The 22,596-nt window shown below is 43.5% G+C and overlaps 1 protein-coding gene across 1 annotated transcript in view; it reads right to left on the bottom strand.

The window, feature by feature from the left end:
* The window catches only part of WDR64 (WD repeat domain 64), a 143,905-nt gene that overhangs the window by 106,315 nt on the left and 14,994 nt on the right, over nucleotides 1-22,596 (bottom strand). The window contains exons 2-5 of the mRNA XM_084828213.1: nucleotides 18,710-19,114; nucleotides 17,793-17,923; nucleotides 5,610-5,712; nucleotides 853-956 (exon numbers count right to left, since the gene is read on the bottom strand). Coding sequence (XP_084684339.1) covers nucleotides 853-956; nucleotides 5,610-5,712; nucleotides 17,793-17,923; nucleotides 18,710-18,863 — 492 coding nt within the window. The 5' untranslated portion in view covers nucleotides 18,864-19,114. The remainder of the gene's footprint in view (nucleotides 1-852; nucleotides 957-5,609; nucleotides 5,713-17,792; nucleotides 17,924-18,709; nucleotides 19,115-22,596) is intronic.

Genomic DNA, 22,596 nt, shown 5'->3' with positions numbered 1-22,596 from the left:
ACGTGCAGAGCTGGTGCAACTTCCTGACTTGTAGATATGCATGGAGGGAAGGACTTTGTGGTTCTCTTGTAAACAGTTTCACTGGAAAGGAATAGGCCCAGCCTGTTGTGATGGACACCAGACTTCACATTTTCCCAGTGTGGTCATCTGCCCACAGGAAGTTCCCATCCAGTCCCTGCCCTTATCTTCAATCAGAGACTGGAGATGAGGGATTTCCCCTCTTCTCTCCCAGTCTGTAAGTGAGGCTTTAAAAAAGCCTCCATAGGTGACAACTGAAGTTTTAAAAAACTACGGGAGGGGGCGTGGCATGGGGGGGAGTCATTGGTGAGGAAGGAAGGGTAAGCTGACTGTTAGACACAGCATTTTTAAAATAGTCATTATACATCTCTGCATTCTAGTTATTTTTCTGAAAGACTTTGGCATCAGTGGGGACTGGATGAATGAGTGATAAGAGCTTGGGAGCATTGTGTTTTGTAAGAGAGAGAACATAAACAACACACCAGGAATTTCTTTTGCTGCTACTGGGTCATCAAAATTAAGTTGGGTTGGACAAGAACACATTTGCAGATTTGTGGGTTACCTATTTACTTCAATGGAGCTTCCAGAAGGCTTAATGGACAGTGCTTACTTTCTATGAATCTGTGTCAGACTAGTATGTGAAAATTAGGTTAAAAAGCCTTTATATTTCAGAAATCAGGAAACCAGGTGTCATTCATATAAAACAAATTTGCTTAACTATTTCACTCAAATATAAGTAAAGGACAGTTGCATTTACACATCTATAATTCTCTGTTCATATTAGAAAGTGCTTAGTACAATAAATTAAAAACATATAGTTTATTTGAAAATTACCTGGCTGGTAAAAACAGACAGCATTCCTTTCTGAGATGCTGTTACCAAAAAATCCAGCTGAGCTACCTTTACTATGCACTTTATTACATCACGTCTCTTGACTCCTGCCAAAGACAAAAACACTTTTTAAAAATCTTACAATAAAACCTTAGGTAATCCACACAACTAAAAACAAGGTAGGAGTCATCTAATTTAGGGGACCTGTGTGCAAGATGGAAAGGAAGTGTGCAACAGTTTAAATAATATTTTAATGAAGTTACTTGAATATGTGTTTTTCACTGGAAAATTACATCTGTTAAATCTCTTAAAAGTACACATAAATATTCATATTTAAAATTTAAATGTATTAATAAGGAACCACAGCCAAATCATCAACTATGTTTATGACACAGTCCCAAAGCTTGAAGTAATAAAATATTTCTATAAATGGATCCATTTAATTTGTTTGGAAAATATATTACATGCTCCTCACTTCCTTGGAAAGTTTGAGGGTCGACGCTATTGGTTTTAGTTTCCTTTGGACGAGAGATCCTTGAAGACCTATGGTAACGTTGTAATATTTGCTTTATTTAAAACATGTGTGCAGATGATAACAAAAATTAAACTCAGTCCTGACAAAATAGACGTTCTGTTGGTGGGTGTTGTTCAGCTTGTTTTGGATGGGACTGAACTTCACATAAAGGATCTCTGGAGTCCTGATAGATCGAGCGTCGTCACTGGAGGACCAAGTGGCATCTGGGTCATGGCGCACTTTTCACCAAGTAAGGCTGCAACTCTTCCTGCCCATAGTTATCCATGCCTTAGTGCTCTTTATGAAGGCACAGGTGGTGTTAGCTGCCAGGAGTGCTATGTAGCAGTTTAGGCTGGTTTGGCAGCTGCAGCCCTATCTGGAGAAATCTGACCTAGCCACAGTGACACGTGCCTTGGTTACAGCCAGGTTAGATTACTTTAATGTGCTCTATATGGGGCTGCCCTTAAAGACAATTTGGAATTACAACTGGCACTGAATGTGGCAGCTAGAATGCTTGTAGAAACTAGGCCCTCAGATCATATTACACCTATTCTGTATCAGTGACATTGCCTGGTACCGGGGACAGGGCTTTCTCAGTAGTGGCCTCACAGCTTTTGAACTTGCTTCGTAGGGAGCTACATACGTATGGCCTCATCAGTGCTAATTTAAATTTTTTTTTGAGGATTCATTAATTCCAGTCTGCATTTGGATGAACTGTCTTGCACTTGAAAAATCTTTAACTACTGCTGGGGTGCACAACCACATTGTGGTTCAAATATTGAAGTTGTGCATCGCACTCTGAAAGGTGGATTAACAATCTTTTAAATAAATAATAAAATAATGCCTTGGTAACTTTAAGATTAGACGGCTGGAATGCATTATATTGGGGGTGAGGGGTGTGGGATGATCCTGTAAACTTCTTGGTATCTTGCCACAAAATTTGACTGTCTGATTACTAATTGGGACTGACAACTTAGAAAAATACACTGATTGCCTGTCCATTCCTGGGCACAATTCAAACTGCTGGTGATCACCTTTAAATGCCAAAATTATTTGGGGCCTGGATACCTTAAGGACCGCCTCCTTCTACATTACCCCACCCCAACTTCACCTTTATCATTGGAGCCCCTCTTCTAAGTTTCCTTGCCCTCTTAAGTTAAAGTGGTGGCTGGGGAGAGGTCTTTTCAGTTGTGGCACCCCATATGTGGAATATCCTCCCTAAAGAAGGCTGGCCCTGGGAAGACTTTTCATTTGCCAAGGCCTTCCAGGACATTTCTGGTGCTGTTTTTAACAAATTGTTTTATAGGGTCAGCTGGGTTTTATTATGGTGCTGCTTCTGCTGGATTTTATTGTTGAATTTTATTATATTAGATATTACACTGTTTTAACCATGTGAACTGCCCTAGGAGTTTTAAACAAAAGGGTGGCACAGAAATTAAATTAAATTTTAAAAAGAAAACATAGATGTCAAGGAAAAAGATCCTGCCACCAGGACCAGCCCCAACTTCCCTGCGAGGGGGGACCGCCAAGGACCCAATCCCGGGATCCCCTTCCCAAAAATAGGACTGGTCAAACCCAGCCTTTCAGTCCCCAAAATACCCAGTAGCCACCCTCGTAAGCCAAGAGTAGGGGTGTATGAAACCCCACTTACATCCATCCGCTGGAGTCCGCGGGAGGGGAGAGGCGATCTGGTCTGGTGCGTTGGGGTCCGTGGGGGGGGGGAGGCAATCCATCCCTCCCCCCCGGAATCCTCCCTGGTCAGCTCTGCTCCGCGGCAAGGCCACAGAGCTGCTGTGCTGCAGCCGCAAATGGAGGCTGCTACGCCGGCCGCCATTTGCGTCCCTGCCAGGCTGTGATAGGCTACGTATTTATGTAGCCTATCATGGCTAAAGCGGGGACGCAAATGGCATAGGGGACGCCATTTGTTTCCCTGCTCTTTGCCATGATAGGCTATGTAAATTCTTACGTAGCTTATCACGGCCTGGCAAAGACGCAAATGGCGTCCCCTACACCATTTGCGTCTCCGCTTTAGCTGTGATAGGCTATGTAAATATTTACATAGCCTATCACAGCTAAAGCAGTGACGCAAATGGCGTCTTGTGTAGGGGATGCCATTCGCGGCCACACAGCAGAGCAGCAGGGAGCAGCGGCCAGATACGGATCCGCTGGAGGCAGGTAGGATCCGATCCGTGGGGACTTCGCGGGGGGGGGGGGCAATCCATTCCACCACGGGACTCCGGGGGGCCAGATTCTTTAGAATCCAGCCTCACTGGAGTCTGTGGCGGAATTCTCCGCCATCACCAGCCAAGAGGCACTGAAATTAGCACTGACGTTATGCAGAGAGATCACACCAACTAAAGGTTGGATAAAGGTTTATTAAGATCAACATAAAGGGGTAGAGGGAAAGGGAAGAATGGAAATAGCCAGTAACACGGAGGGTACAAAGCTAAATCACTTAACTATACACAGAGAGAACCCACACCCAAGCAAAATAATAAATCTACCTGGCCTACCCTTACATACCTAAGCATGGATCTCCCCGGATAGCAACCAGCCGTCTGCAGGTCCAGGGCCACCAGGATGAAGGGGGACCCCATGCCTTGACCTCAGCCTGCTTTTAAAGCCCAGCCCTGGCAACCCAGGGCAGATTTTGCCTCAGCCAATCACTGGCTCAGTCCCTGGGTGGACCGCCCTGGCCTCCAAGAGGCTTGAACTCCCCACCACCTTCAGCTGTTGGCACTTTCTAGTTAGCAGGGGCTGCGTCTGGCCTTGGGCAAAGGGCTGGGGAGCCTCTAGATTACAAATAATTCCAGGTGGTTACATCCTCCGTGACAGCCTGACCCAATCTTATGGCGGAAAGCAGGCTGTTATCCGTAACAACAGTCCTCTGAGCAGAATCCCAGAGACCAACTTGTGCTGCTCTCCCAGGCTTTGCCCCAGTTTCAAGCTGGCTGTTTCTCTGCCCATTCCAGCTACAAAGCGTTTTTAGTAACAAGCTCATATGCTGGGCACTGGTTGCTGCCTAGTTCCTGCAGGGAAACTTCCTAATCAGGAAGCACACACAGTCATTAAGAAACATTAGCATTATTTTGTCAAGTCCCATTTAGACTGCTGTGGCCAGTCAAGCTCACAACATAAATGCACTCATCAGAAAGAATATTGTTTTTCAAGATAATTGATGGTCTTTCAACAGAATGAGAAGAGTGTGTATGTGTGTGTGGGGGGATGATGCAGGAGGCATCCAGTCCACTGCAAGCCCTACCTATCTAGTAGGAAGAGATAGCAAACTGAAGGATAGTAAGTTTGCAAAAGAGCTGAAAGTGTCCTCTCTTGCAATTTACTAGGTACATAAACAGTCTGATCCACAACCAATCAGCTGAAGTACTTGCTTTTAAGCTTGCTGATTTAATCCCAAGGAAAATAATGGATGGATGCGGTCCTCCCCTCAGCTAAGCATGCAATCAGTTTTGGAGTAACTGAAGCCTTGTTCTCACTGGTCTCAACATTTCAGACTTCTGTTGGAGGCTCACATGACATATAGTGCAATCCTCTGCAAAAGTAAGTCCCGCTGAGTTCCGTAGGGCTTAAATCTAGGTAAGAGGGTATAGGATTGCAATGCTCCTCCATAGCTCACAGGTGCGCAAAATTACAAGTGGAATAGATAGCTGACATTAATTTATTATGCCTTGCAGTGGGGACATGGAGTGCGTTTTTAAAATTACCATCTGGCATACACACACATTACAAATATTTTTTAAAGCCCGATGCTTTGAATTGGAAGCTCTGTTACACTAACAACACATTTGTCTAGTGGTTTCTTGAGTGCTCTTTTGTTGAGTCAATGAAGCCTGGCTAGAGCTGATCTTATGGTAGGAGAAAAGTTTAACCCAGAATCACTTTCATTCAAAAATGCTATTTAAAACAACAACAACAACAACAACAACAACAAACTGTTTAAGAAATCTATTTTAATGAAGAGTCCTAACTAAATCTATAATAGACTCAGTGGGTGTCAGATAAGGGAGCCCAAATGAAGAATGTCATATGCTCCCCTCTCCATGGGAAAAATGCAGGCTCGAAAATGATGGTGATGGGAAACAGGATTAAAGAAAATTTGTACTATGAAGCATATGGCAATGGGAGGAATGTGCTTAACAACTGTAACCCTATGAATAAATGATTTTGACAAAATTGACAACACATGATATAGAACTTTAACTTGGGGATGGTACATTACAGATCTCACCTGCTTTTGTAATCCGTTGCTTCTTGGATACCAGGAAAACCATATTTTCTTCATCAAGTTGGTCAGCAAGAGCATCACCATCCAGTATATAATATCCAAAAATCTAAAACAAGCCAAACAAAGAACAACACAATAGGAAAAGAACACAACATCTGAAATGTACAGACTGTGCAAAAGTCTTAGGCCACCACCAGCTTTGTTGTTTTAGCAAAGTTTTAGTGACCATCCATTATTATTTTTCGGTCTCTGTATTAAGATATAAACAGAAAATACAGGAAATATGTACAGGCAAAGTCAGTATTTAGTGTGACCTCCCTTGGCTCTAAGCACATCCTGAACTCTTTGGGGGAGACTGTCCTGAAGTTTTCTGAAGTAATCTTCTGGTATATTATACCAGGCTTCTTTCAGCACTTCCCAGAGTTCTTCTTTAGATGTGGGTTGTCTTTTATTTCTTTCTCTGTCCAGGTGATCCCATACTGCCTCTATAATATTCACGTCTGGACTCTGTGGAGGCCAGTCCATGACTGTCAGTGTTTTATCAGCTGTTTTCCTCGCTAAATATGATTTCACTGCAAGTGTGCTTGGGATTGTTATGATGGTGAAAAATGAAACCATTCCCAATCAGGCGCTTTCCAGAAGGAATGGCATGATGAATTAAAACTGGTCTGTACTTTTCAGCATTCATGATCCCATCAATACGGACAAGATCGCCAACACCACTGGCAGAAATACAGCCCCAAACCAGGACATACCCCTGTCCATCCTGGCACAGGTCATCACTAGGAGCATTTTCATGAGTTAAGTAATACCAAGAAGCATAATATTTAGCGAGCCTTAGAGAATGAGATTTCAAGATCCATAACTTTCCTTTATGTCTAAATTGAAAAACAACCTCTTTAAAAAGTGTTTATAAATGGGGAGACCCAATGTAGAAATAAACAGTAAAGAAAAATGAGGGTGGAAACCAAACACATGGCATTGAACACAAAGTATATATATTAGTTTCATAGGAACATAGGAAGATGCCTTAGACTGAGCCAGACCATTGGTCCATCTAGCCCAGTATTGTCAACACTTACTGGCAGCAGTGCTCCAGAGTTTCAGGTAGGGATGTACAAAACCACTTACCTGTTTCGTAAGTGGCATCCGCGGTGGGGGGGGAGGGACTCCGTCCCTCCCCCCGGAATCCTCCCCGGCCGGCTCTGCTCTGCGGCAACTCCGCGGAGCCACCAGCCGGGTGCATCCACAGCCGGACATCCAGCTGCAGCAGGTCTGCGGACGCAAATGGTGGCCAGCGTAGTGGACGCCATTTGCATCCCTTCGCTGAGCCGTGATAGGCTACGTAAATATTTACGTAGCCTATCACGGCGAAGAGCGGGGACGCAAACGGTGTCCGCTGCGCCATTTGCGTCCCCACTTTTGCCGTGATAGGCTGCGTAAATATTTATGTAGCCTATTACAGTTCAGCGAAGGGATGAAAATGGCGGCCAGTGTAGCGGCCGGCATTTGCGGCCAAAGCCTGGCAGTGGCCGCTGCCGCCACTGCCGGAGCCACAGCCAGGTAGGCTCCGTTCCGGGGGGCTTCCGCGGGGTGGTGGGGTGCAGTGCTCCGTTCTGCCATGGATTCCGGGGGGCCGAATTCACTGGAATTCGGCCTCCCTGGGATCCGTGGCAGAATTCTCTGACATCCCTAGTTTCAGGCAGGAATTTCAGATGCTGTGGATTTTGCATGCAAAGCAGGTGCTCTACCACTGAGCCACATTCAGTTATGTTTGGAGTTGCAAGTGCATTTTACAACATTATCCCATTCACCCTGAAAACTAACCTGTGAAATAAGCTAGGTAAATAAATAGATATGGATTCAGTACCTGACTCCATATACATGATTATCCTGCCCTTATATAAAACATTTTTATATTTCTTTCCCAGTTTGTTTTCTGATTTATAAAAGAACACTGTGGGGTTCAGGAAGGTGTTCTGAATTCCATTAACATATTTTGCCATAAGAAACACAATGCTTTAACTTTGGATTGTATGGTCATATTTTTTAAATGTTCCGTTTTTGGTGCGTTTTGATATATATCCCTTGTGCCGCTGCAGCCCAGTAGAGAGATAAAGTGATAGAAAGATAAACTCTGGTGTTTTTCACAGCTAATGCTAAGGTCACCTTTAATCTCTAATGCATCACTTCTGAGTGCCTCTGGCATGAGCCCTGAGGATCATGCAAGTTTTTTCTACCCTACCCTCCTTGCACCCGCAGTTAGTTCCCCTCCCCAAAATAGTATCACACCACACCCTCAACTCTTCTAGGCATTTGGGGATGCTTCTCTGAACCCAGAGCCAAGGGGTAAAATGGGTTTTATACTATACATGTTAGCAGTGAGGAAGCATGACAGCAGCAAGCATTAATTAGCATTCATCAGCAACTTTCCCAGCATAGACTAACAGTGCTTGTTCAGAAGGAAAACAACCAGAACTTTCCCAGCACAGGCACCTGTAGCTTAGCATAAACATAGCCTCACTTCTCAAGTGCATCCTAGGCCCTGATAAGACCAGCGCTCGTTAGCATGGAATGTGCTGAGGTGGCGATATCAACCTTTGACTCATCTTACCAATCAAGAGGCCTACTAGCAGGAAAACTGCAGCTAATGGACTAAAGTCAGAGAGCATTATGGATCTCTAAGCCCCTCTAAAACTATAGGCCTGGGGCCAATACACAGGGATATAGTAAAGTAGTTAAAAACTTGATTTGTAATTATGAAATCAGAATTACATAGCATTCACATACACAATAAAATATGCTAGTTCAAAATATGACTAAAATATAGCGGTAAAAGAGATAAGGCATACTACATTCTTTCAGAGTTAATAGAAATCTAGAAATTAAAGTCTTCTAAAACAAGGCCCAAAGAGGCAGCTGTGCAGCCAACCATTGCTCTCCATCATGGTTTGTTCAGAATGAAGGAACTTGAGAAATTATCCCATAGCAAGAAACACTACCTGAAAACTTGATTTGCAGGTTCCCATTTGTATCTCCCAAGTCCTATCTTTTAACAGGGAAGTTACGATAGGAAGAAAGGTAAACCATTCCCCTGGTGATGCAAACCGATCAATACGGAACATGAGGACAAGAAACGTGAAATCTCTGCAAATTAGGGGTAATTTTAACTAAGCAGTCAGAGGGAGCAATCCTATGGCCGCAAGACAGTGGCTAGACAGCCATAGGATATCTGGTTTTCCGGGAACTGACCTTGGAGCCCACACTCCGAGGTCGGTTCCCAGAGAATCGACCTCCCCCCACTTCCACACTGCATCAGAGGCAGCACGGAACAGCCCTGTCCTCTGCGCTTGCAAGAGGAGCACGAAGCGGCCAAAACGGGGCGTTCCTGGAGGGCATTCCAGGGCGGGGAGGGTGGAAATGCCTGTACGACACATCCAATGTGTTATACAGCAGCCTTCTCCCCCACTCTGCCCTCCCGTGGCTAGACAGCCGCAATCGGCTGTCTAGCTGAAATGCAGGGCAGGAGAAGCACAGAGGGAACGATCCCCTCCATGCTTCTCCTGCCCTGCATTGGATAGGCAGTCACCTCTGAGTTCGGAGGCAGCTGCCTGTCTGAATAGGATTGCGCCCTTAAGTGTTGAAAGATTAGACAGAACCGAGAAAGTAGTAGCTACTTGACACCCCAGGCTTTTCTACATGAGGCTTTTAACCCGCACCTTTACTGAGGTTTCTACTTTTGGATTCTTTCAAGGATCAAGATCAGCTCCTTTACATGTGTTCCCCCCCCCCAGGGTTTTCTTTCTCTACCTTTCTATATGTCCTACTATACAACCACTAGGGGGTGCTGTGATATAGCAGAATTGCGCAAATATATATATATTCTAGAACATCATTCAGAATAATATCAGACCTTCTTTGTTAGGAAAAAAACCTGAGATAATGGTTGCAAAGCATGGGAAAGGTTCTGAGGGATGACGATGTCATATAAAAGACCCGCAAGCTACCATGAGTGAGGAATCACGAGTGCACAATAAAAACCTTGTATAGAAAGGCTCCCCATGGAGTTAGGAAATTCCAGTTGAGGGCATTTATAGGATACTGATATTGGTGGGCAACACCTAACAAGGCAGAAGCAGGGGACAGGATGGTGGTAGAATAGTTAGGTTCTTGTCCTAGAAATTTGTATGAAATATATGTACACCTTAAGGTGACTCCAAAATGAAGTTTGGGGTTCTACTGAAATGAAGGCCAGCATGTCAATGCCAAATATGAGCTGTTTCATCACAGAAACAGAGTCATTTCAAAATCAAACCTACTTTCTAATCACTGCATCTTTCCCTCTGTTTTACAGACATGTGCAATGCAACATATGATTTAAGAGTCATGCAAGGAAAATAGTATTTGCCTTCAGGAGCAAATTTAGTTGTGGTTTCAACAGCTAAACTTTGAACAAATAAGCATTTCTCAGCTACATACCTAAATCCTAAGGAACTTTTAAAGTTTCAGCTAAAATGGCATCCTTAATATAAACAAGTGGAGTAGAGATATCTAGTTCCATTTAATTTGTCATGGAAGATCTCCACAGCTAATTTCTCTCTAAAAAAACTGGATGCAATGTTGTGTTGTGCCCATGATGGGGTTGAGGGCTGCTTTCATGGCCTGTGCATACTTAACTTAAATATGTATTTTTCCTGTGTTTCCAATGCTTGGGCTTGCGAAGCTGGTATACCTCAAAATGTTCTAGCCTGTCTTCATTCATGCAGTAATTCAACCAATTCATTAATGTTGTGGTCTCTGGAATTTGGAAATTATTTTGTCCTAAATTATACCACGACTCTACCTCGTTCAGCGTTATTACCAAGGAGAGCAAAAAAGCCTGATAATAAGCATTACATTACACATCCCTTATAAGGGAATACGGCCTTTAACACAGAATTGGAAAGTTGCTGCAGGCCCAGTGAAGCCAAGTCATCAGCTGAAAAAGTAGTCCATGGGCCAGGGGTCTAAATAAGGAATGATCAGGACCATCTGGAGTGAATAAAGGAGGTAGCCTTCTTAAAATAACCTATGACCCAAGAAAAATTATTAGCCAGTAGTCATGATGGCCATCTGAAATTAGTAGATTTCATTGAAAAAACACCTTTTGCATTTTTTAAAATCGCCAAAATATACTGCATTGAAATAATTTTTGGAGCATCACTAAAAATATGTAGAACACACATTGCAAAATCTGTAAGTGAGGCATGGAAAAAATCTTAGATTTTAGATAAATTTGTTCATAGAGGCTGTGGTCTGTCTTCAGCATATCGGACAGAATTCAATGCTGCCCATTCGCTAGCAGAGCTGTCCACAGATTCTGGTCCATGTGTAGCCAGCCACACCACATCCCGTCCGCAAGCAACCCCTACCCATGTCACTCCTCCTCTTGCCCCCTTTGTCAGCATAGTTTCTTCCAAATACATAGGGCTTTAAATGGAGTGGCTGGTACCATCTGAGAGATTCAACCAGATACAATTTTTTAAATACCATATTTTCCGGCGTATAAGACGACTTTTTAACCCAGGAAAATCTTCTCAGAAGTCGGGGGTCATCTTATACGCCGGGTGTCGTCTTATAGGGCCGGTGCTGAAACTTCCGAGCCGGACTGGAGAATCTGCGGTCGCCGCATATGGTGGGGGGAGCTCAAAAACGGCCGCGGCCGCATCCCCGCCGTATGCGGCGACCGTATGAAAGCAGCAAGGGTGGCGCTGTACAAGTATGGTAGAAGAAAATCCACTCACCAGGATTTGTGGAAAGAAGTGACTTAACACGGTCCCGATGACGAGGTGAGGGGGCGCCTCACCGGGAAGGTGTAAATGAAGGGCAGAGCAAGCTGCAGGCGTCCGGGACGCCCGGGTTATGGAAAAAAGAGGCGTGTTTGCGCTACTGCTATGATAGTCTTGGAGACAAGGAGGGCTGGGCAGGCAGGGAGAGCTGACCAATCCAAGCAGGCTTTGTATACAACAACCAGCCAATCGCCAGTAAGGTACATCGCTTGCCGTGATATTTTAACTGGAAAAGTTGGGGGTCGTCTTATACGCCCAGTCGTCTTATACGCCGGAAAATACGGTAGTCTATGATCCTAGGAAAATCATTAGCCAAGTCTCACCTGATATATCAAAGTGCACCTGATCTCGTCTGGTCTCGGAAGCTAAGCAGGATCAGCCCTGGTTAGTACTTGGATGGGAGACCGCCTGGGAATCAGGCTTCCTGCATTGAGCAAGGGTTGGACTTGATGGTCTTATAGGCCCCTTCCAACCCTATGATTCTGTGCTGACTGGTAATTAGTGCTTTTGCTGAAAAAACACCTTTATTGTGTTAAAAAAAGCCAGAAACATATCATGCTCAAATCTGATCAAGTTGACAGAACAAGTTGATAACGCAACATATTTTAGGTAAAATAGAAGTTAGAGAGGTGAAAATGAAAGAGAATTTGATTCCATGACAATATTTTGTATTTTAAGAAGCAGAGACATCACCTTGCCAACAAAGGTCCGTCTAATCAAAGCTATGGTTTTCCCAGTAGTAATGTATGGCTGTGAGAGCTGGACTATAAGGAAGGCTGAGCGCCGAAGAATTGATGCTTTCGAACTGTGGTGCTGGAGAAGACTCTTACGAGTCCCCTGGACTGCAAGGAGGTCAAATCAGTCAATCCTAAAGGAAATCAACCCTGAGTGCTCATTGGAAGGACAGATCCTGAAGCTGAAGCTCAAATATTTTGGCCACCTAATGCGAAGAGAAAACTCTCTGGAAAAGACCCTGATGCTGGGAAAGACTGAAGGCAAAAGGAGAAGGGGATGGCAGAGGATGAGATGGCTAGATAGCATCACCGATGCAATGAATATGAACCTGAGCACACTCCGGGAGAGTGCGCAGGACAGGAAGGCCTGGCGTGCTATGGTCCATGGGGTCACGAAGAGTCGGACACGACTGAACAACAACAACAACTATGCAATACTACAGCAGTAATACAAAGCTGAAGTACAAAGTTTTCTCAAATGTTTTAACTGATTATAAAAGTCATTGTCATCATTACCTCCTTCAAGGACAGATGCAAAGCGGTCTTCACCAGCTTAATTGTCACAGTGTCGTTCTAAGCATATTGCAGGGCACATCAAACCATTCTTCACAGAGATACATGTGACCACTGCAGAAGACTGCAGAGCATAAGAATTTAAAAACAGCCATGCTGGAGCAGACCAAAGGCCTCTCTAGTTCATCAAGTGGCCAGCCAGATGCTTGTGGGGAGCCCACAACAGGCTATGAATGTAATAGCATCCTCACATTCATATTCCTCAGAAACTGCTGTACACAGGCATATTGCCTCTGAGGCCATCACTTCATCTTGTGACAGCAAATCCCATAGTTTAACTATGCGCTGCGTGAAAAAGTATTTCCTTTAATCTGTTCTGAATCTTCCACCAATCAGCTTCATTGGATGAATGCGGTTTATAATATTATATGCACTTTCTCTACACCATGCATAATTTTGTGCACCTCTTTCTTGTCCCCCCGACTATACTTGCCTTTTTTAAGCAAAAAAGCTCCAAATGTTATAACTTCTCCTCACGGGCTCCAGCCCCTTGATCACACAGATCTGTACATAGTATTCCAAGTGTGGTTACATCATAGATTTGTATAAAAGTATTATACAAATGCCCTTACACAAAGTTTTGGACCACCCAAAACCATACACCCATACATCCAGGAGAGTGCGCTCTACAAGATAGTATTGAGTACAGTCTGGCCCAAAACTTTATGTATGCATAGGATATTGGCAAGCATGGCACACCAATAATAGTCAAAATATGTAGAAAATACAGAGCTGGTTCTGTGCACCCTAAATTAAGCTTTGTGACCCCCCCCCCCAAATCGTACACTCACTCAACCAGAGAGTGTTCTGTAGAAGATGTCACTGAGTCCAGTCTGGCCCAAAGCTTATTCTATGACTAGAATACTGTCAAGCATGATACAGCTCACCATAAATAGCCAAAATATGTAGAAAAGAATGAGGAACAGGGGCTGTAAACCTCAAACTAAGCTTTGGGCCATCCCAAATCATACCTGGTTTGATATACACTGCAATATGCCCTGTACAACACTGTGACAACCAAGCTGATGAAGATCACTTTGAATCTGTCCTTGAGGAAGATAATGATGACAATGACTTTTATGATTAGTTAAAACATTTGAAAAAACTTTGCACTTCAACTTTGACATTTTTGTAGATTTGTGAATAGTTAAAACATTTGAAAAAACTTTTGCACTTCAACTTTGACATTTTTGTAGATTTGTGAATGCAGGTATTGACATATTGGCATAATACAAAGTATTGTCATGGAATCAAGTTGTCTTTCATTTTCATTGCTTTGGCTTTTATTTCACCTAGAATATGTTGCATTTGTCCACTAGTTTTGTCAAGCTTGTGCTTGACAAATTTGACATATTTGAGTGTGAAGTGTTCCTCGTGTCAATGAGAGGAGGGGTTATGCAAATAATCCGGACAGAGGCACAAAGGGACATACCATCCCCCCCCCTTCATGCCACTAGGGGACAAAGTCCACATAATTTTATATAATTATAATTGAATAGCAGATTACTTTTCTGATTATTTATGACTATTGCTATTATTTGTTATTGTACATAACCATTGTTCTCAGGTTATATACCTGGAAAAATTAGTTTCACTATCAGGCCTGAATTTAACTGTATAGGCAGCTACCCCATATAATTATCTACATACAGGTTGCACCTTATTTCCTACAGATACCCTTCTCTATAGGAAATGTGCAACATGTGAAGCACAGTTGCACACTTGTAAAACATAAATGCATCTCAGACAAAAAATGTATCATGTGACAGCAAATGTAGAAAGGATGGTAAAGTGCTTTAAATACATAATGCACGATATAGTAATATCAATAATGAGTAGGATTAGAAAGCTACAGCAGTTCCTCTATCCTTCTTTCCTTCCCAAGGAAAACTGCACCCACTTGAGAAAGCGATTGAGAGGAGTCTCCACCATTTCCTGTCTTTCTCACAGTCTCCAGCTCCTTCCTTCCTTCCTTTCCTATTACTAGCCGGGTTTACATGGAGAACTGAGTAAAGAGCTCTTTTAAATTCTCATCAACTCTAGAGAAGACAAGGAGGATTTATAGGCAGAAGAATGATTTAAAAGTAGCTTTCAAAAGGTTAATGGTGTAATATATGAAGCACTTCGCTATGGTCTGCTGATCTAGTTGGTGAGAAAGTCCCTGTAATCAGCAGCACATTCATCCGAGGAGAACTATATGGACTCCAAAAGCCTGTCTAGCCAATCACATCCCTCCTTCAAGTGCTCATGATGTTCATTCCTACAGTAGCATAATACTTTAAGCATAAAAATCAAAGGCAACACTTCAAACAGGGGGCTGATGAGAGAACTTTAGGATTCAAGATCTACTCTTCGTCAAAACAAATCACAGCTCTTAGGAGAACCGCTTGTAAATGTTATTATTATTTAACATTATTAGAATAGGCGCAGGGCCGCCATCCAGATTAGGACCCTACTGTGGAGGGTAGCAGGGCTTTAAAGATCTGTATCTGCCCCCCACACACCTACTCCAGAGTAAAAAAAATTAAAAAGATCTAGCTGCTAGATACGATTTAAAGTAATGTCAGCTTTGGCCCTAAGTGGTCATCAGGTGTCAGAGCTTTTTTGCAGCCTAGCTGGCAGTCTTTGAGAAACATAGCACAGACTGCAAGGGTTGTGACAGAGGGGTCCTTCACATGGGCTTATTTTTGGTGCAATTGTCATTCTTCATTCATGGTATTTTCTGCATGCAATACATGAAGTCATTGTCCTCCAGCAGCTGTCCAGCACCTTCCCTGATATTTCTGTACACGGAAAATGCGGTATTATTTGCAGCTGCACAAAGGACCTGCCATCACCCGCTTGTGTACTGGTGACATAGCACTACAACACGCTTTGTGTAGTGGGTGTTGGGTGGTGCGATGTTGATGTCACCTAGTAGCGATGATCGGGTGGGAGTGTCACCCTCTCACACCTCCCTTGTCCTCCAGCCCCGTTGCCATTCCGCTCCTGGGAACAACACTGGGAACTTCAGAAGTGCAATATACCAGCGTTTCACTAGTACAGCATGGCAGAGACTAGTGCAAGGCACATAGGGGTGGGGGAGCAGACTTCTGAAGTTGGGAATGTACTGTGGCTTGTATATAGAAGTTGCTGAGGTAGGGATTGGAGGCAGCAGAAGTGAAAAGGGGAGGTAAGGAAGTTGAAATGGAAAAGTTAATGCCGGGGGGGGGCTACTCCAGAGGGGGTGGACAGAGGGTGTACAACACTGCTGATATCTGATAACATCCCGCCAGGCTGTACCCACCAATGTAAATGGCAGTTAGGGTTATGCAGGAAAAGAAAAACTGGCTGTGTAAAGAACCAATTTAAATGCTGCAAAGCGACCAGAAGCAGAAACCCTGGTAAGATGCAGGATAGAAAGCCTGGTATGGTGAAGCCCAGAAACATAGTCGTAATGGTGCTGGAATCTGGCTGCTGGGAGTCCTGCGCTCGCTCTCTCTCTCTCTCTCTCTCTCTCTCACACACACACACACACACACAGACCCTAGAGTTTCAGCCACAGTATGGCTGAATGGATAATATTCTATACTGGAGGCTGGTGGCTCTGATGTCAGTGGAGTGGTGAATCTGCTCCAGGTTTCAGTCAGAACTCTAAAGAAGCTATCCAAGGTGTTTCTGACTCGTTCTGACTGAAACCCGGAGTGGATTCACTGTCCCACTGACATCAGAGCCACCAGCCTCCCCTGATATTTTCACTCACGGTTCTCGAAGTCAGTCCAAAAAGATCCCCAACCAAACATGACTCCTATCCAGTGATGACTCTTCAGTCAGCTGAAGCAACATGTAGTCAGTCAGGAACTATAGAATGATTGGTGTATCATAAGAACTGCCTTCACCAGCCAAAAGCCCGGCCTTCTCTAGGACATCAGTAAAGTAAGAATTGTCAGAGTTCAGTTTCCTGATTAAGTGCTTTTCATAGTCACACAACACAAGACCCAATCCAATCTCTGTATACAAGACAAGGGCTCCTTAGATTATTTCAGAGTTAAGAAAGCATTATTACTATCACAGAAGAGATGATCTACCATGTCCATAATGCTTAATTGAGTGCATGAACCTTAACCTTATGTTGGACCCCTTAATCAGGGACTACTATTCTCCTTGGATACTTCCATTTCCATTGTGAGAAAAGCAGAATCAAAACCTCAATCAAAATACTTGCAAGGGCAAACCTTTGCTGTCTCTAACCTTGGGACAGCCTCCCACACTCCGTTCATCAAGACTGCATCTTCCCTCCTCACTTAGTAAAGCCTTTCCAGACCATCATCAGCTGGCCTCACCTCCTCCTCCATTGCAATAGGACTGTCTTCTGTTCCTTTCACACTATTTATATGGCAGGGAACTTCCAGACAATGGCTCCTAGAGCTACTAATAAAAAGGCACTTGGTTGGATCCAACCCTTTCACAACCAGAACTCTTATCAGCACGATGGGATTTCTTGTCTTCTCCACTTTCCAGTCCAGCACATGACCCAAATCTGCTCCAGAGGGCCCCCCAACCCTCCAGAGCAGATTCAGGGGGCACACGGGGGGGGGGGATTGCAAGGGGGAGGGGAAATCCATTCCTCCAGCAGTTCCCTTCTGCTGGCAGAATGACACCATTGGATACATCCCACTGTCCTTCCCTCCGTTAACTGATTTTTTTGTGCAAGGAAAAAGATGGACAGAGTGGTGGGAAAACAGCAAAGAGGTACAAATGAAAGACAACCATGTCTGGACCTCCCACCCAAAATTTCATATTTGAGGCAGAGAGATTGTACAATATACGCCTCGTCTGGAAGTCTCTGGCCTCTCCTCAATCCCTTTTGCTGCTGATTGTAACAGTCTCCCCCGCCTGGCAATGGTGGTTCTAGTGACAGTTGTAATGGTAAGCATATCAGTGTCGTTTCAGAGTCATACTTCATGTAAATGGCTTCCTAGTATTTCCCATGCCACAATACAGATCAGATTGGTTTGACCTTGGCTGTGGCTTAAGCACATTAATGTGCCATAAAAAATAAACAAACCTACCTCACACCATTCTGTCCGTCCATCTGGGTTGTTGCTAATCTTCCTATAGAAGGTTTTCACATCTTGGGTTTTCACATCTGGCCCAAAAAGGGTCTGGACTGCAGCAAAGAATTTATCATAATCCATTTCCTCTGCAGTGAAACAAAATAAGTCCCCGCAGAATATAAATACTAAAGCTAACCAATTAATGCTGCTATTTTTACTACTTTCCCTACCATTGCCTCGTTTTGTTCATGCTAAAATTCGTCATCAGCATCTGAGATTTTATTTTCATCTTCATTTTCATTTGGAAACCTTGCCAGCATTTTCTATGACCAAAAATATTGCTATTTCTGAAAAGGTATAGTAGCAAACTCTGGCTTATCACCAACTAGTATTTTAAAAGGTTAAGGGTACAATCCTACACATATCTGGACAGAAAAAAGGTCTACAACTCCCAGCATTCCCCAGCCAGCCATATCGGGAGTTGAAGGCCTTTTTTCATGTATAGGATTGCACCCTAAAGCAAAGAAGAGGCAAAATGTACACCACCCTTTGAGGCTGATTTAATTCCTTCTGAAGAAAGTGCTATGTCTTATCACCCCAAATGAACCTGCCCGTGCTTTAAGGTCAGTGTTGGAAAGCCTATTTGTTTAAATCAGTGAGATTGCTGGGCAATTGATTATTATTGTGCCTCTACTGTGCAGCTATTCCATGTATTTTGTTGGCTGCCTTGGGTGGACTTGGTCCAGAAAGGCAGCTCCTAAATGTTTAAATAAAAACATTTTCCCTTAAGAACATAAGAAGAGCCATGCTGGATAAGACCAAGGGTCTATCTAGTCTAGCATTCTGTTCACAGGCCAACCAGCTGCCCATGGGAAACCCACAAGCAGGAGATTAAAAATTCAGAGTTGATTGTAAAACCTAGTGCTCCTTACCAGCATCTTTTATGTACAAGCCTAATCTTTCCTCCCTCTTCTGAGTGACTGTTTTGTCAACTAGTTTCTGAAAGAGCTTCAAGGAATTTTTAAAACAGGTTCCGTCAGGAATGTCAGGTGGATCTTCCTCTTCTTGAAGCTTTCTTCTGGACATATTTGACAAGATGGCTGAAACACAGCAAGATCTTCTTTCTCCGCAACGTAATGCTGCTTGGCTTGTTTTCTTTCTGTTGCAATATTTGATGTTTGCATCTGAGGAAATACCAGCTGCATGACCTTACATGTTGCTTAGGTGAATGGAAAATGATTACTGCCCTTCACAGGCAGCAGCTGTAGCAGACCAAGGTGCTTTCACGTCCCTGATGTCATAACTCCTCATTGAGCCTCATTGGTCATTGGGTCAACCTAGATCACAAACCAGCATAATTGGCAAGCTGCTGAAAATGTACCTTCAGTACAAAGGGGGAGCAAACTGTTCTTAAGAGGCTCAAATGCCTATTGGCTATTTAAGGTGGATTATCATACAGGAATTCCAGCTACCTTAATTCAACGAATTGAATAAGAACTACATTCTCTTGTTCCATCCCTGCCTGTGTCTGGGAACTGTGATGCAATTACAGACAATTACTAAAGTGCAAGCAAAATGAAGCGAAAAAGCAGAACAGATAAAATAGTATCTTTTATTAGAATGCCACACACAGGCAGGAAAAGGAGAAAACGTCTGTCTATAGCTAGATGGGAGCCTGAGCACGTCATAGGTCAACCTTCCCCAACCTGGTTTTGGACTTCAACTCCCATCAGCCCTAACCAGCATAGCCAATGGTCAGGAATGCTGGGAGTTGTAGTCCAAAACATCTCAAGGGCACCACATTGGGGAAGGCTGCCTTGAGGGTCTGAGCCAGGGGTAGGCAACTGTCAGGGGTCCAGGGGCCATTTTCAGCCCCTGTCCTTCCCCCACAGGCTGCACACATCACCCCCCCGGCACCAAAAAAATAATTAAAAAAATAGAATGGTGTCCGTAGTGGCTATGGAGCACTTGAAAGGGTCAAAGAAAGTTAATTTTGACCCTTTTGGTGCTCCGTAGCCACCATGGATGCCATTGGGGGCGGGATTAAAAACTATTTTGGTGATAGCAGGGAACAGCAGGAGCTGCATGTGGCCCACAGGCCATGTGCTGCCCACCCCTGGTCTAAACAATATGCACAATGAAGCAGGAAGTGGTCTATAGTTCCCAAGGTAACAGAAACTGTAGTGAGTTGCAGCAAGTATCTGGGGTTGCTGTATCAGCCTGCCCCCAGCTGCCATCTGGAGAGATCTTGAAGGAGCAGAGCACTGAGTAGCCTTCAAGTGTGGCTACCAAATTGCACCTGAAAATTCTTCCATGACCTGTACATTTGCCACTGCAAAATTCTCGACCTGGCCCTGTTGTCTATCCTCCTTCCCAGAGCCAGCCAAAAACATTTGGCTGCCTGAGGGCTTCTCTACACAAGGCCTGTCTTGTGCACTCGTGATTGGTCGCTCACAGTAGTCTGCGGGTCCTTTACACAACATTGTCAACCTCCAGGGCCTCTCCTGTGCTTTCTGGCCATTACTGCAACTTTATTCTTAACAGGGAAAATGTGGTAATAAATTTTAATTGCGCTTTGAAGCACTTGAATGGCTGGTGAATTTCTGGTATCCCACTATATTGCAGCTATACCATAGTGCCATCTAGTGGCTGTATAATGAAGCATATAGAATTTGCGGAGAAAGGAAATCCCTCCAAAAAGCACATGTAAAGGAGCCGATCTTGATCCCACAAGGAATCCAGAAGCAGAAGCCACTGTAAAGGTGCAGGACAAAAGCCTGGTGTAGAGAAGCCCTGAAGCAGAACAGCAAATAGTGCCCCTTCCCTAGATCAAGGTACATAACACCCAAAGCTAGTCAAGTTATTTTGTCACCTGAGGCAGCAAATCCCACAAACACCTCTCTCTGAGAGTTGAAATACAGTAACAAATTAAATAACTCACAACTTGACACTGGAAATCAGCTGCTTGAGGAAGCCACCTCATTCTGCCTAATGGGAGAACTGGCCCTGGTCCTTCCCGACTCTGTGATAGACTTGTGCTCTAGGATCAGAAGCCATGACTGCCTCATCTCCTGAGACAGCAGAGAATTTAAGAGGCACAGAAGGAATTTCTGGGTTGCAGTCTGGCAAGCCTGATACTCTACCTTTGGAGCATGGACTCACTGAGGTAGGAGGTAACTTGGGCATTCCATTGGACTATGCAGTGGAATGGGTTTCCCAGTTGTATCACCGGCATAAAGTGCAGAGCGAGATTGGTTCTGATTCTTTGAGTGAGCCCTCAAATTATTTCCCCTCAGATTCTACAGCAGTCAAGGCCTTGAGATCTCAACTCCTTGAGAACCTTAAGTTCCAGAGCTGTAGAGACAAAATTCTTTATATAGTCCATAGTTCAACACAGGCTATCAGTATAATGGACAGCCGAATAGCTGGAACAGACTTTATGACATGAAATTGCAAACAGCGGACATCCAAAAGCACGGGGGATGGCTCTACCATTAGGAAGAGTGAGGCAGTTGCCTCAAGCAGCTGATTTTGGGTGTCATGAAAAAGGAAAGCTAATACATGTGGGAGTTTCTGCTTCAGGTTCCTGAATAACTTGGCCAGCCATGGGGACTATGGATTTGGCTGTTATTTGCTTTCTGTCTGCAAAATGTCTTGGGGTAGCCCCGAAAAGTACCTTGTGATACTTAGTTCTAGTAAGTACTACCTACTACTACTACTACTACTACTGCATCGTTCCTGACTTCAGAGCTTCTTGCATACAGTGCCACACTGCCACTAACACTTGTTATGCAGAATCTAGTCTGCTTTTTCACAACAGAATTAAGAGCGTGACTAGAGACTCGTTGTTTGATTGCAAGTTTGCAAAATTAATTTTGAAATTATAACTTTAGTATGGTTGGATAAATATTTATATCCATTATAATATAGTCACAGCAGGAAGAACTTACAGAAAGATGCCTTGTGCTGAGCAGCAGCAGAATACACAAAAGGTTCCCTTTATCCTTAAGGCTTTTAATGGCTATATGGTTCAGCTATATATAGTTGCAATGCATCACCACTGATGGTTATCTGCCCTGAAGGCTAACAAAAGAGTGCCAGAGAGGAAAGCAAAATGCTAATTGAAAAAAAAAAAAAACACAGGTGAGGAGTTGAGGAACTTTTTTTGTGCTATACAGTAGATGCCATGGAGAATCAGGGTCACTGGTTGATCATGATTTTGCAGAAGTCACATCAGAGCTGAAAACCAGCTAGATCTGGTTCCTCTATGGGAGATATTAAAAGAATCTTTAGCTATATCTCATTTTCTTCCCTTATGCCTTACTTAATATGGCGAACATTGCTTAGAATTTGTTAAAAGCTATGAAGTGTTTTTTTAACATGGAATTTTATTTTGAAGTGAAATTAAAAATACAGACAAGAAAATGAAGCAACATACATAAGAATACAGCAAGATCACCAATGAAGGGGAAAAGGAAAATCAGTGTTTATAGACCACAGTGGGTAAACCTGTGGGACAATTAAAACAGCCAAAAGAAATGCTAACTATTGAGATAGTTTGGATGTGTATATGTAGCCAAATCATAGGAAAAAATATGCATCTATATTTGATTGGAATGTGATGAGAATTTTGAAGGGTTTCCACCCTGGAGGTAAACATACATACATACATACATACATATAATTACTTTTTTCTGTGAAAATTGGAATTGCCTGCTTGTTGCAATTGCTGAGTAAGTTTATACATAATCATGGTCATAATCAAGGTATCTTGGGAGACTTCCAATTACCGCTATGCATGACTCTGCCCATGTATACA

The sequence above is a fragment of the Heloderma suspectum genome, chromosome 1, assembly GCF_057233095.1.
Source record: "Heloderma suspectum isolate Gila_16-S chromosome 1, 16-S_ref, whole genome shotgun sequence".
In the NCBI taxonomy this organism is placed as follows: Eukaryota; Metazoa; Chordata; class Lepidosauria; order Squamata; family Helodermatidae; genus Heloderma; species Heloderma suspectum.
This window is presented reverse-complemented; position numbering and strand designations above follow the sequence as displayed.